This window comes from Rattus rattus, chromosome 7, assembly GCF_011064425.1.
Source record: "Rattus rattus isolate New Zealand chromosome 7, Rrattus_CSIRO_v1, whole genome shotgun sequence".
Taxonomy (NCBI): domain Eukaryota; kingdom Metazoa; phylum Chordata; class Mammalia; order Rodentia; family Muridae; genus Rattus; species Rattus rattus.
In genome coordinates, this window is record NC_046160.1 from 23,545,405 (window position 1) to 23,560,063 (window position 14,659).

The window sequence follows — 14,659 nt, forward strand, 5'->3', positions numbered from 1 at the left end:
AGGACCTTAGCTTGATTTTCCTTCGTTTGTCCTCGGCTGAGACTCGCAGGGTGCTTTCCTCATCAGTGAGCTGTGACAAGATGACTGTCTAAAAAGGGAGCAGACGATGGCTCTGCATTCTCTGTCATTGAGCACTGGGCATGGACACCTCCTCTCCCCCGGACTCTAGTCACATGACCCTAACTCTCACTGACTAAAATCCGTCTGAGTTTATCTGGGGATGTCAATGGAAGGACTGTGAGTTATTCACCCCAGAACATGAATTAAATTGCTTGCTCCCGGCACTCAGCTGGGATTAGAGATTTGATGCTGGAAAGGCAAAATAGAGGGGTAGAGGAGAGAAGAATGATTCTGAGGCCCGAGGAGGGCGGGGAGATGACTGAACAAGTAAGGTGTCTGCTACCGAGCCTGGAAACCCGAGGTAGAAAACCGGACATGCGTGGTAGGAAGAATAAGCACCTTTGTCTTTGACCTTCATGCACATGAAATCGCATGTGCTCGTGTTGGAGGGGTGTGTGTGTGTGTGTGTGTGTGTGTGTGCACGCACACATGTGCATGCAAACTCATATGTGCACACACGTGCATGAACACCGTGAGCACATACACCTATATACATGCACACACACACACACACACACATGTACACATCTATACACTTCATTTTACTTTCATTAAACTTGCACCCACAAGAGAGTTATTGATGCCTTTTCATGCAGATGATGAAGTCAAGGCACAAAAGCATGAACTAAGTTGCCCAGGACCACACAGCCTTGCCGGGTCTGCTGACTCCCCGATCACCTCCACAGACTGCCACAGTCACTGGCCTTGTAGTCCCGAGAGCCTGCTGATGGACAAAGCCTGCTGTCCTGGATAGGGTGGGAAGAACAGAGGCTAAGAGCTCATCTCCTCTTGGCCTGGGGCAGGGTTCCTTCCTACTGTTTGCTCAGTGATCATACAGCCATGCAACCCTGTGTCTGTCATTTACAAAGTTCTCAGGCTGCCTACAGATGGAGGGGGGCACAGTAAGGGCAGGAGGTAGAGCGTTCAGGGTTTCAGTCTGCAGGGACCATTTGCTGCCAGCTGTCTGGCTTGGCTGTCAGGTTTACCAGCTGTCAGCACATGGATTTGGAACCCGGTCTCTGTGTTCACCAAGTGACCTCTTTTCTCCATGCTGAGGATGGGAATACCTAGATGTCTAACCTAGATGTCTCCTTCTGTACCTGAGGGGCTGGGAGGGGCCACAGCAGACATTCCAGAATGAACACTGTGGAGTGTGGCCCATGTGACACACCATGATATAGTCACCCACCTTTCCCCATTCCCAGACCAGTTTTAGAACCCACATTGAAAATGGGAGGACAGAGGGATGTTTTCTGATCTAGGTCAGCCCATCCTTAATGGTTCTCTTAATAGTCAGTTCTCTAAATGAGACATCCCCACATATGTGAGCATGGGGCTTCATGGCCCCCTTCCATTCCCATGCAACCACTGTGCCTCTCTTCTTTTTCCTTAGCATCCACGACACCTTCCTGAAGCTCTGCCCCCCGGGCAAGCACTATAAGGAGGCCACACTGACCATGGACCAGGTCAGCTCCCTTCCGGCTCTAAGGGTGAGTTCAGGATGGGGAGAGGCAAAAGTTGCAAAGTGGGCCTTTCATGTCGAGCATTAAAGAATATCAGCTGACACCCTCACTCCCAGGGGCTCTGGGATTTATAAGCAGAGGGCTCATTAGAACATGGACTTCACATACCTCTCACACACGTGTCTATCTGCCCCCTATTAGACTTGGGCAGACAGGTGTACTGACCATTGCCCTCTCCCAGGTGAGGACAAACCAGTCAGGCCTATGCGTGTCACCCCAGCTGGAATCTTTCACCGGCCCTGTTCATGGGCCTCCCGCTCCCACATCTGCCAGGAACGTCTGAGCCTCATCTTATGATCTGACCTTTGGGGCTCACCATACTCCATTTCTCACTGACTCCAGAGACCCTTGGGTCATCTCATTCCTTCTGCTGCTCTTTGTATCCTAACTGGGGTGAGTAGAACTATGTGAGGACACACACAGGGCCACCAGGGGCCTTCCTTCAGGCCACCTGCCCAGCCTTTGGCGCTCCCTGTCTTTTGCTCATGCCACTTCAGGAGACCAGGGCTCTTATGGAGGGACTGAGAGTTTCCTCAGGTTCTTCTAGGAGAAGAGGGGGATGGATCCTGAAGACTGCCCCCCAGCCTGCCTTTGTCCATTCCTGTGGGGCTGCATTCCCAGGTGTTTAAAAGGAAGAAAAGCACACTGATTTCAGCTCTCCCAGTAATTACTCATCCCTCCCTCCCTCCCTCCCTCCCTCCATCCATCCCTCCCTCCCTCCATCATCCATCTGTTCATCCATCTGTTCATCCATCCATCCCTCCCTCCATCCATCCATCCCTCCCTCCACCCATCCATCTATCCATCTCTCTGTCCATCCATCTTTCTGTCCATCTATCCATCCATCCATCCATCCATCCACCCACCCATCCACCTTTCTGCCCATCCATCCATCCATCCATCCATCCACCCACCCATCCACCTTTCTGCCCATCCATCCATCCATCCATCCATCCATCCATCCATTCATCCACCTTTCTGCCCATCCATCTGTCCATCCATCCATCCATCCATTCATCCACCTTTCTGCCCATCCATCCATCTGTCCATCCATCAGTGTTGCCTACCTCCCCAAGCCAGGGATTCCCTCAGACATATCCAACCTGCAGCCTGATGGACCAGGAATGGCCATCAATAGCTTTGAATGAAATTCCTCACAAAACCCTAAAGGGTCACAAGACCCTTTTCCTGAACCAGTTGTCTGTTGGTTTGTTTTAATTTTGGTTTTGATGTTTTGTGATGTGTGCAGCTCTTGAGAATGAGGTTTGTTGATGACAGCATCATTTCCCAGTATCACAGGCTGGACACCATTGCAGGAGTAACACATGCACGTTTCCCTCAGACTTTCTCTACTTTACCGGGCTGAATCCTACACTCCATGTTCCCAGGACAGACAGGCAGGCAGGCAGATGTGTGCATGTACATACACACACACTGCTCTTGTGGTAAGACCTCAGTTTCTTCCTATGTAAAATGGGGGAGCAGTGGGGTGGCTTGGAGGCCCCTGGCTCCCAGCAGCCTGCATCTCTCAGCACTATCCCATGTCTCTCTGTTCCTTAGGGACAGTGGCTTGAAAAAAGACCCTTCTCTCCCCTAGGATAGCCTGGCCAGGCCCAGAGATACACAAGAAAGACTCTCCCGTACTCTGAGGTTTTAATTAAAACTTGTCCATGGTTTGTGAGAGGCAGTGCTGGACGGACAATCACAGCCCTCAGACTGCCTTAGGCATCATTTGAACCTCGGTGGAATAGTGATCTCAGTTGTCATTATGCATTGAGGGCATGCCTTCCCTTCTGTCTGGGACAGGATGGGCTCTGAGGGTCAACTTGTCGCAGAGATGAGGCCCAGGGCCTGGAAGGAGAAACTGGCTACTGAGTGAAGACTTTTTTTTCTTTTTTCTTTTTTCTTTTTTTTTTTCGGAGCTGGGGACCGAACCCAGGGCCTTGCGCTTGCTAGGCAAGCGCTCTACCACTGAGCTAAATCCCCAACCCCGTGACTTTTTTTTAATCATTCAGCCAATGTTACATGGTCCCTCTTAAGTGGCAGTCCAAGCCCTTGGGTATAGAGTGGAGCGGGAAACCAACACGTGTGTGTGTGTGTGTGTGTGTGTGTGTGTGTGTGTGTGTGTGTGTGTATGAAATACAAGAATGGAGAAGGTCAAAGAATGAGAAAGTGTGGACAGACGTAGAGCTGTCCAAGGACTGCATAAATTTTCAACAGTAACAAGAAGATAATTTCTGCACGAGGAATGAGCTCCCTGCCACCAGAAAGGTCCAAGCAGGGCGTGCAGGAGGCCTCGGCGGGGAATTCTGGCATGTACATGGTACCAAAGGGAGACTGGACTCCATGCTCCCTCGGATCGTAGTTCTGGGGTAGGTCTTTCTCTTTGGGATCACATGCCACAGTGTGTCTCAGACTTTACTCCAAAACTGCAGTTTATTTTGAGCGAGGACTACAGATACCGACCTCCAACTTTTCCAAGTAAGGACATTTAAAAAATTATGTCAGCCATAATCACCATCGATTCACTTAAAACTTGTTAGTTTTAGCCAGACCTGATAATGCATGCTGTAATCCTAGCATTTGGAAGCTGGGAGCAGGAGGATGAGGGGTTCAAGACCATTCTGGGCTACATGAAACCCTGTCGTAAAACAATGATACACTAAAAATAAATAAATTAATTCAAACACACACAGACACACACTTATACACACAGACACACACATGTACAGAGACACACATAGACACACAGACACATACATACATACCCACACACACATACTCAGACACACATTCACACATACACACACATACAGACACACACACACATAGACATACACAGACAAAAGCATAGACACACACAGACATACACATTCACATACACAGACATACACAGACACAAACATAGACACACACAGACATACACATTCACATACACGCACATATACACATACACAGACACACATTCACACATACACACACATGCAGACACACACACACATACACATAGACATACACAGACACACACAGACATACACATTCACATACACGCACATATACACATACACAGACATACACAGACACACATACACATTCACATAAACACACATACAGAGACACAGACACACACACATACAGAGACATACACAGACACTGACACACATTCACATACAGACAGACGCACACATACAAAGACACAGACACACACACAGGCACATACATACACATATAGACATACAGACACACACATTCACAAACACATACACACACAGACACACATTCACATACACACACACATATATACACATACACATAGACACACAGAGACAGACACACACACACAGACAGATACACAGACACACAGACACACACACACTTTTGGTCTTTATCCTCTCCACTATCAGTTGTCAGCTGCCATGTTACCGGCCTCAGGCTGGACCTAAGACCTCACTCGTATCTGCTCTTGGACAGGCAGAAACCTTGCAGCCCAGGAATCGGAGCCTTGAGACCCACTACCCAGAACCTTTTCTGAGACAGGCTTGGAGAAGGAGGCCTCAGGGAACTTTAGAGATAGGTCTGGCTTGGTTAGGGGACTTGGATGATCTCTAAATAATCCCTTTTTGTGTTCTCACTTTGTGCTTCATCACGGAAAAAGCAGACCTGTCCTTTAGAGAGCGAGGCATGAGAAGGTTCCGGGTAGCAGAGATAACGGGAAAGGGCTGTGGACAAAGGCGCCTACTGGTTGGGACACTGTGCCCTTTTTCCTTGTGGGGTTTTGTGCTCTGTTTGTCTGCTGTATTTGATGTCTCTAAAAGTCAATTAGCTCAATGTTTCTCTTCCTGTAAATAACGAACTTGCTTTCTGTAAACACTGTGAGTGTGGCATGGCGTGACTCGGATTTCTGGTTTTCTGGCCCCCTGTCTTTGTGTCCACCTGGGTTGATGAGTGGCAAAGCCTGAGAGAAAATAGAGTGGTCTTAAGGAAAAGGGCGGGGCAAAGGCTTGCCCCCATCCAGGCCATCTCCAGCCTCTCTCTGCCCCACCCCACCCCCAACTACAAAGAGACCTTTAGATTGCTCCACTGAAATCTCAGCCCTAGACTTCCTCTTAGAGGTGTTTAGCTCTCTGCCCTCCCCATGACATCCCCCCTCTGTCCCTCCTCTCATGACTTCCCAGTGTGGTGAGGGAACAAATTTAAGTAAAGGGAAAGTTGGTGTTACACAGTACGTTTTGGTTATTTTTTTTTTAATAAAGACACTTGCAGCAGGTGACTTTACTGAGAAATGAACTTTATTTAGTCCAGGCTTGGAAGCTGTAGGCTGCAGTGAGGGGCCATCCCATGGCTGTGCACACCACAGCAGGGTCACAAGGATAACTCTCCTCCCTGCTCCTTTTTAAAAGCCACTAGAATTTACTTACAAGAGCCCCAACCGAGTGGGGCACTACCCACCAGATACCCAACCAGACACTTCCCAAAAGACTCATTTCTGGGCACTGTAGTAAAATGGGATCTCTACCCCGTTAACATAAGGATTTGAGGGATTGAACTCCTTTCCGTGAGCAGAGATGGGGGGCAGACCATCAGGATGGTTGTGTAGGGTTGAATAGGGTTATTTCAAGCTGAGCTGTGAGATGAGATGTGGAGAGTTTTCCTGTCTCCACAGTCTCCTTGTTACTGTTTTTCTGCGTATAATAATTGTTTTTGTTTAGTTTTCTTTGTACATATCATTAACTCACCACCGGGGCTCCCCCAATTGTCTAAGTCTCCGAGAGTGTTCAGAAGGGTGGGTTTTGTACGCTTCATTTTCTCAGGCAAGTTTTTCTGGCACCTTATAATTGCTGCGGTCGGGGCAAGGTTGCACTTTGAACTCAGACTGTGTCAGCATCGCAGGTGACATTGCTTCCCGATCCTTCTGAGTCTTCCCACATCTCCCTAGGATTGGGTGCTTCTCCCTTGACTCCCCTTGCTTTGGTGGGACCCATCCATCAGTGGCTTTCTGAGGAAGAATCCTGGGAGGTAAGTGCTTTGACCCCTCACGAGTCTGAGAACATCCTTCTTTTCCCTTCACACTCGACTGAGCCTTTAGATGAAATTGGATTATAGATTGGAAACCATTTATCTTCAGGATTTGAAAAGTATCACTTGACTGCGTTTTTTGCTTTTACTGTTGTTAATGAGAAGTTCAAATCCTTTCTGTTTCCTTATTTTATATGTGTGTGCGTGTGCGTGCGTGTGTGCATGCGTGTGTGTGTGTGTGTGTACATGTGTTTGTGTGTGTGTATGTGTGTGTCCTTTTACTGTTGTTAATGAGAAGTTCAAACCATTTCTGTTTCCTCATTGTGTGTGTTTGTGTTTGTGTGTGTGTGTGTGTGCGTGCGCGCGTGCACATGCGTGTGCGCTCGTGTCCTTTTGATGTTGTTTCTTTGTTCACACTCACTTTCTTTCTGAAAGCTTGTCTCTCATTCATTGGCATCCTGTTGTCTGGGTTACAGGTGCACACAGCCATGCCTGACTTTTTAACACAGGAGCTGGGAGTTCAATTTCAGGCAGACATGCTTGCAGAGCAAAGGACCCTTACCTACTAAACCATCTCTGAGCCTTACCTGGTTTGTGATAGTCTTTCGTTGGTCTGGTGCTTGTCCATGGGTCTGGGCTGACTGTCCAGCAAGCTCCAGGGTCTGCCTGTCTCCATCTCCCCAGAACTGACTACAAGCACAGACCACCATGTCTGGCTTTTCGACATGGCTTCCAAGACTCAAACTCAAGCCCTCAGGCTTCCTCTTTGGACATTTGCCGATTCTGCTGTCTCTCCAGCCCTTATCTCTTCTATCTGGGCTTCTTCGACTTCTATCTTTTTACTAAAAGGAGCTTTTCACGTTTCCTCTTAAGCATTTGACTTGCAGGAGGCGCATCTGTGTTCACTACCCCTCTCTCTCTCTCTCTCTCTCTCTCTCTCTCTCTCTCTCTCTCTCTCTCTCTCTCTCTCTCTCTCCCACCCCCCTGCTTCTCCCGAATGCCGTATCTTCTCTGATCCTCCCTTGAAGAACTTTTTGCCATTTGCTGTCAGAGTCCTTGCCTTTCATGCCAGAGGCCTTCTTGGATATCTGGTAATCGTTTGCTCATAATGAAGTGTGTGAATGGTTGCCAAAAAAATCTGTTTCAAAGCTTGAGCCCGTGGGTGGTGTCTGTCAATTGGAGTGCCAATGGGGAGTGAGCTGTAGGGGCCATTTTTTTTTTTTTGAGGATTCCCTAGAAACACTGGAGCATTCTGTGAGCCAGCATCCCAGAGCCAAGTTGAGAAACGGGCTGCATGGGTCTGAGTTTAACATCCACTTATTTGCTCAGTTCTCAGTCCTTGGTGGTGTCTGGTGTCCCCCCAGAAAGGTGCTAATTGGCTCTCACAAGAGAAAAGCTTCCCTATCTTTGATAAGACTGGAGGCAAACAGTCCCTCGGCATGCGGTGTAAAAGGCTCCCAAATTCTAGACATTCTGAAACCCTTGCCAGCAGCCCTCCACGCAAGCTGCCCCTAGTCACAGCACTACCAGGGTGTGCAGACCCAGAACCCATAGAACCCATAGAGAGCCAGCCATTGTCGCCTTTGATTGTAGGCTCAGGTCCTGATTTCTTGTCTCTCTCTAGCATTCACTCACAATCCATCCATCCCCTTCCCTGCAGGTGTGCCTGTTGAATGCTGTTCCCTGCTGGTGTTCAGTGTTTACTTGTATCTCCAAGAAATCTCTTTATTTCCACTGCAGTGAGTGCCAGAGGGCGTGAGGCTAGGTGCAAGTGTTCATTGCTCTGGGTAAAATAGAGCGTCACAAACACCAACCCTACTGTCACCCCAGCATCTCCCACACATGGCAGCTGTCGCACCAACTTCCGTCTTCTCCTCGCCCCTCCGCACCTGCCGAATGCCCCACTTTGATGTCCTCAGAGCCCCATGCCTGTACGGTTCTCATTCCTACAGTCAGGAGGGCGCTGCTCAAGGCTCCTACAGAATGGTGTCCTCTCCTCTGCTTTCACTACCAGAGGGGGGAGAAGCTGGATGAGAGACTCGTGTGCGTGTGCGTGCATATGTGTGTGTGTGTATGTGTATGTGTGTGTATATATGTGTTTGTGTGTGTGTGAATGTGTGTATGTCTGTGTGTGTATGTGTGTGTATATATGTGTTTGTGTGTGTGAATGTGTATGTCTGTGTGTGTATGTGTATGTCTGTGCGTATGTGTGTATGTGTGTGTATATGTGTATGTCTGTGTGTATGTGTGTGTATGTGTGTGTATGTGTGTGTGTGTGTGTGTATGTGTGTGTATGTGTGTGTATGTGTGTGTGGATGTGTGTGTGTGTGTGTGTGTGTGTATGTGTGTGTGTGTGTGTATGTGTGTGTGTGTGTGTGTGTGTGTATGTGTGTGTGTGTGTGTGTGTGTGTGTGTATGTGTGTGTGAATATGTGTGTGTGAATGTGTGTATGTCTGTGTGTGTGTATGTATTTGTGTGTGTGTGTGAATGTGTGTATGTGTGTGTGTGTATGTGTGTGTGTGTGTGTGAATGTGTGTATGTGTGTGTGTGTATGTGTGTATACAGAATGTCTGGTACAGAGGGGTATGCATGTACCCTTCTCACCTCAACTCCTTTTGTTGGGGAGCTCTGGGCAGAGAACAAGGTGTCATAAGCCACTCCATCTTTGCAGAGCTCAGATTCTAGATCTTAGAGCCCAAACCTGGCGCCCCAGTGGTCTTATAACACCTCTTGCGGGTGTAGATCCTCATAGACAGCTCCAGTCAGACACACGTCAGATAGACATTCTCCAACAGTGTTAGCTCTTTCATACCTCCTTGGGAGGTCACAGAAAAGATTTTCTGCGGGCTAGGTATGTCTCAGGGCAACATGCCCTGCCCACCAGGAAACCAGGGGAGCTCCTTAGTATGTCCTAGGGCCAGGCTGGGGCAGTGGCTGGGTACTTAAGGAACCTGTACGTAGACTTTCCTAGGTGCATCGTGCTCTGCTGGATGTTTATGCCAAGACAGGCTAAGGAAGAGTCTGTAAGAGGAAGCCTCACTCCATCCTGCTGAGTCCTGAGCCAGAAGGGGTCTTTGGGTCCATTGGTTCCTTTCCCATGGGAGGTGGCACAGGTATATGAGTGATTTCTTCAGTCCTCTGGGGAAACTTCGGTAGGAGGGAGACTGTGCCTGGATGCCAAGGGTCTCCCTGACCATTTAGCAGTCGACTTGCTCACAGCCGTCTCGAGGCTGCCCCTGAGCTTGCACTAATGAGGAAGCCGAGGTTGGCAGATGAGAAGGGGCTCACAGGGTGTTGCCCTCTCTCCCTTCCTGAGGCTGAAGCCATGCTCTATGTTCTGAATTCCTCCACACCCTGAGAAAAACATCATCAGAAAGTCCCTAGAGCTTACAGAACTTCCCAACACCCAGGACAACCCCTCGAGTGCCATTGAGTGATCTCGGTGGCAGCAGGAGGGGACAGCTGGGCCCGGGAATAATCCTCAGACTGTATTTAGGCCACTGTCCTGAGCCCCCGTCATCCTCAGCTATTTTTCCTGGCATGCTATAAAAAACATAAATTTAAAACAGCAAAGGATTTTATGGGTGCAAAAATCCCAGTGCCTAGCCGCACAGGCCTGCCCACTGCCCTGGGTCACATGGCTTGAGTTGTTCCATAATCTGCCTTGTTGCAATCTCACTCTGTGAAGCCCCCGGTGTCTCCCTATCCTAGAGACAAGGAAACTGAGCTGTCAAAAGCCCACCCCAACGCCACCTGGTCTGGAAAATGCACTTAAATCCAAGAATCCCATTTGCTTTATCTCCTATAGAAGGTGATACCAAGGTGAGCACGTAAATGGATGTCAAGAGCAGAAATCAGCAGAAAGTTACTGGCCTGGGATAGACTCTGTAGGATGCAGTCTCGTGCAGAAGGTCACACTTGTGTGTCTCTGCGTTGTTGGGGCTTCTATGTAGATCCCTATGTGATAGCAGGGTCCCTCCTTGTCTTAGCACCCAGTCTCTCTGGCTCCTGGGGCAGGCCTGGGAATTGTCTGATTCTCAAGTCCCCAGACTGGGCTCCACCCCTAGTACCCAGACTTATGAGTGGGACAAATGTTCCACTGAGAAAAAAAGAGAGAACAAAGAGCCCGCTGGGCTCCCAGGCTCCCCCTGAAGCCCCACTTCTAGGGGCCTGAGGTCACTTGGAGCTTTTCACGCATCCAAGACAAGCAGCTGGATCTCAGAGATAAATAAATACTAAGGGTCGACCAGAGACCCATTGCCTCTCCAAATGGAACCCACAAGCTCAGTTCTCTGCTCCCTCAAGGGCTGCAAGGCACTGGTTCACTAGGCAGAGCTCAGGCCCGCTGGCTGCTCTGCCTGGCCCCCAGCAGTCCAGAAACCTGAGCTACGCCCAGCAGGGTCTAGCACGTACAGCACCTCGTTTCATCTACAAGGTAACTTTCAGACGGAAGTGGTACCCTCCTCTGCAGCTGGGAAGATCAAAGGGGTTGAGCAGCTCACCAGTTGGGAGGAGTACTGGAGTCAGCAGTCCCAGCCTCCAAGTCTTGCTCCCAAGGCCCCGCCCCGGCCCCAGTGGGAGGGTCCTGGCTCCGTGAAGTCGAGTCGGAGCTGGGAGGGCAATTTGGCAGCTGGCTCACTCCCTGCATTTTCAAGCATCATTAGATCTTTTTTTTTTTTCCTGACAACTTCATCAGTTAGCAGGGCTTGGAATTGGCAAAAATCCTTATTTAGACATTCAGCCAAAGAATTAAGGGGTTTGTTTCAGAAAAAGCTCAGTACTGTAGGAGGCCATCTCTGTTCTGGGCTGAGCAGCCGCAGAGGGGTGGGGTCTAACGCCCAGGCTTGGCCTTGTCACTGGGCACTCTGCAGTCTCAGGTACATCACTGGTTCCCCAGGCCTCAGTTTATTCATCTATCAAGTGGACCCACTCCCACCTCATGCCTGATAGCAAGAAAAACTTGGGGAAGGCAAAAGAAAGGGCCGGGTTCTAGTGTCAGCTTTTCTCAGCTGATTTTCCTCTGCTGGAGATGGGGGTTGCACAGAGATACCAAGGGACACTTTTTTCTCATTCCCCTGGGGGAGTTTGTGTCCTATAGCCAACGAGTGTCCCCAAGAAGAGAGTAATGGCTAGAAGTTCCCACAATCCACCTGGTGCAATTGCTCAATTCGTCTTTCCCCCATCTTGGGGCTGGAGTGGAGGGGTCAATGTCTTCAATTGCACAGGTTGGGCCATTTCCCGGTCTCCTTGAATGTGACATTTTATTCTAGCATCCATCCCCGGGGAATTACACGCTGTTACTGTCTCCAGAGACGGGTAAATTGGGGCATGGAGTCACTCAGGGTTCTGCCCACAGCTATGCAGCTAGAATCTGGCAAAGACCAGAATTCAAATTAGAATGTGTGGTCAGGGTCTAACCATCCTTGCCTTTTCCTGCCTAGCACTTCCTGTAGGTTTTTCCCAGCCAGGCCCTTAACTGATTCTATCGTGATTCATGATTCCTTAGTTCCCAAGGGCAGAACAGATCCTCCGTGCTGTGAAGGATTGCCTAAGAGGCTATTGGTATTACAGAAAGAAAGCTTCCGGGCAAAGCACTGAACTTCTCAGTGTCCTTGCCTTTAAGGCAGGAGAGATACATCCTCTCTGTAGGTTCATGTAAGGACACTGTCACTCTGCATATATTGCTGTGCTTGCTGCCCACCCCACACCCCCCCCCCATGAAAGGTTCTGGAGTTATCTTGGGATAAACACTACTGAGAAGGCTAAAGGAACGGGGAGGCTATGCAGAGGAAGGGTCGACCCAGGCTTCTGAGGTGGCAGGGGCACCCTGTGACCAGGCTGAGACAGGTATTGTGTGTGTGTGTGTGTGTGTGTGTGTGTGTGTGTGTGTGTGTGTGTGTGTGTGTATGAAAGAGAGAGGGGTTGGGGATTTAGCTCAAGCGGTGAGCACTTGCCCTGGGCAAGCGCAAGGCCCTGTTCGGTCCCCAGCTCCGGAAAAAAAAAAAAAAGAAAAAAAAAAAAAAAGAAAGAAAGAGAGAGGCATGTGCTCAGCCTCTCTGTATTCTTCTATGTGTAAGTATGCCTCTCTGTGTATGCATGCTTCTCTGTGTATATGTGTGTTGCCTCTGTATGTTTATTGCCTCTGTGTATATGTATGTGTGCATGTGTATATATGTGTGCATGTGTATATGTGTATGTATGTGTGTATATGTGTATAGCCTGTGTATGTGTGCATGTGTATGTATGTATGCATGTGTATAGATATATGTATGTATGTGTGCATGTGTATGTATGTGTGCATGTATATGCATGTGCGTGTATGTGTATGTTTGTATGTGTGTATATGTGTGTAGCCTGTGTATGTGTACTGCCTCTGTGTGTATGTGTGTGCATGTGTATGTGTATTGCCTCTGTGTGTATGTGTGTGCATATGTATGTGTGTGTATTTATGTGTGTGCTGCCCGTGTGCATGTATGATCTATGCAAACTCTCCTTCCTGTATGAAGACAACATACTCTCTTTACTGTAAGACTTCCCAGAAGTAGTGAGGGGAAAGGCAGTTAAGGGCCTAAGTGGGGGTCCTATGGGCCAGGAGGCTTGCTTGTCCAGCACTCCAGGCCTTGTCCTGCCCTCAGAGTACAAGATAAATAGGCCCCCTTCAGCCTTTCAAGAGTGCTGGTCCCCAGGGCCTTCTCAAACCGGGCTGGAGGCTATTCCCCTCATGTCTTTGCTGATAACTTCATCTGTGCCCCCAGAGACCTCAGACTGGTTTAAAAATAGAAAAAATAAACAACATTGTTCCTCATGCATCCCCCTTTCCCTTCAGGCTTGCTAACGAGGTGCTGGCTGGGCCTGCCAGGGCCCTGTTCCCAGGGTTTTTGACCCTCTGCCTGCTGCCACCTCCATGGGGACTAGATGCCCTGCAGCACTGAAGGGCTTCACGGTGGCCTGAGCAGGATGTGAACAGGCAGGGACCACACTACCTGCCTTGTGCTGTTGGTCAATCGGCCCTACACAGATGGAGGTGGGGACATCTCCCAGGTGTGGAGGGATGGCCTCAGCTATGAAGGGATGGACCTTCTGGGGCTTTCTCCCATTTTTGGCTCTAGCCGCAGCCCCTTTCAGCAGGCCCATAGCCCTCGGTTAAATACTGGCACTGCCTAAGATTTGCCAGAACTCGGGTTTGCCATTTTTGAATCCCGACTTTTTAACTGGCAACCCGTGTCACTCCTCAGTTTGCTGAAAAACAGACCACTAGGGAGGGGGCCTGTCTCCTATTTCTCACAAAAGAATTGGAGAGAAGTATGTTTTCCCAAAAAGTCACAAGGAGGCACTCAAAATTACAGTAACTTGCCAGACAAAAGACTTGGGACCATAACCACATGATGTGCCTGATACCTGCAGGCGACCGGCTCCTGGTGGGCACCTTAAATTTGTCCTGGCAGTTGGAGCTGAGACTTGGAGCAAAGGTGATCTCTCAGTCCTGCACTCTGAGCCCAGCTAGGTTCTGGAAGGGAGGCCAGCCTTTCCCTCAAACGTCAGAGGTAGGTGGTGGCTCATCTAGAGTCAAGAAGACTGAATCAAGTACCTGTGACTACATCACAGCTCCTCAGGTGGCAGAGAACATCCCCATCAGAAATGCCTTCTCTCTGGGGGTGGCCAAAAGGTTCTGCTTCATACTGTCCCCAACTGCTGTCTACCCAGAGCCTGTCTTTGTCCGGTCCCATACCTCCCATGAACTGATAACTACAGAGGTTGGGGGGAGTGGAGAGTGGGAGGATGGGGGCAGCCAGAGGAACAGCTGGCAAACATCTTCGGTGCATGGACTGGCTTCCTCTCTACAAAGCAGAGCCTCACCCCACAAGCTGCCCTTCCCTCCTCTTTGCCAGGCGAATGGGACGGGAAGAACTGCCCAGCAGATGATATGACCCATACTCCTCTCTTGAGTTCCCTCGTCCTTCCAAAGGCCCCTGAGTACCAGGGAGCCATGGGAAAATGAA

At 49.4% G+C, this 14,659-nt stretch overlaps 1 protein-coding gene across 1 annotated transcript in view; it reads left to right on the forward strand.

Moving 5' to 3' along the window:
- Cib4 (calcium and integrin binding family member 4) overlaps window positions 1-14,659 on the forward strand; it is a 62,185-nt gene that overhangs the window by 10,887 nt on the left and 36,639 nt on the right. Inside the window, exon 3 of the mRNA XM_032908913.1 lies at window positions 1,514-1,610. Coding sequence (XP_032764804.1) covers window positions 1,514-1,610 — 97 coding nt within the window. The remainder of the gene's footprint in view (window positions 1-1,513; window positions 1,611-14,659) is intronic.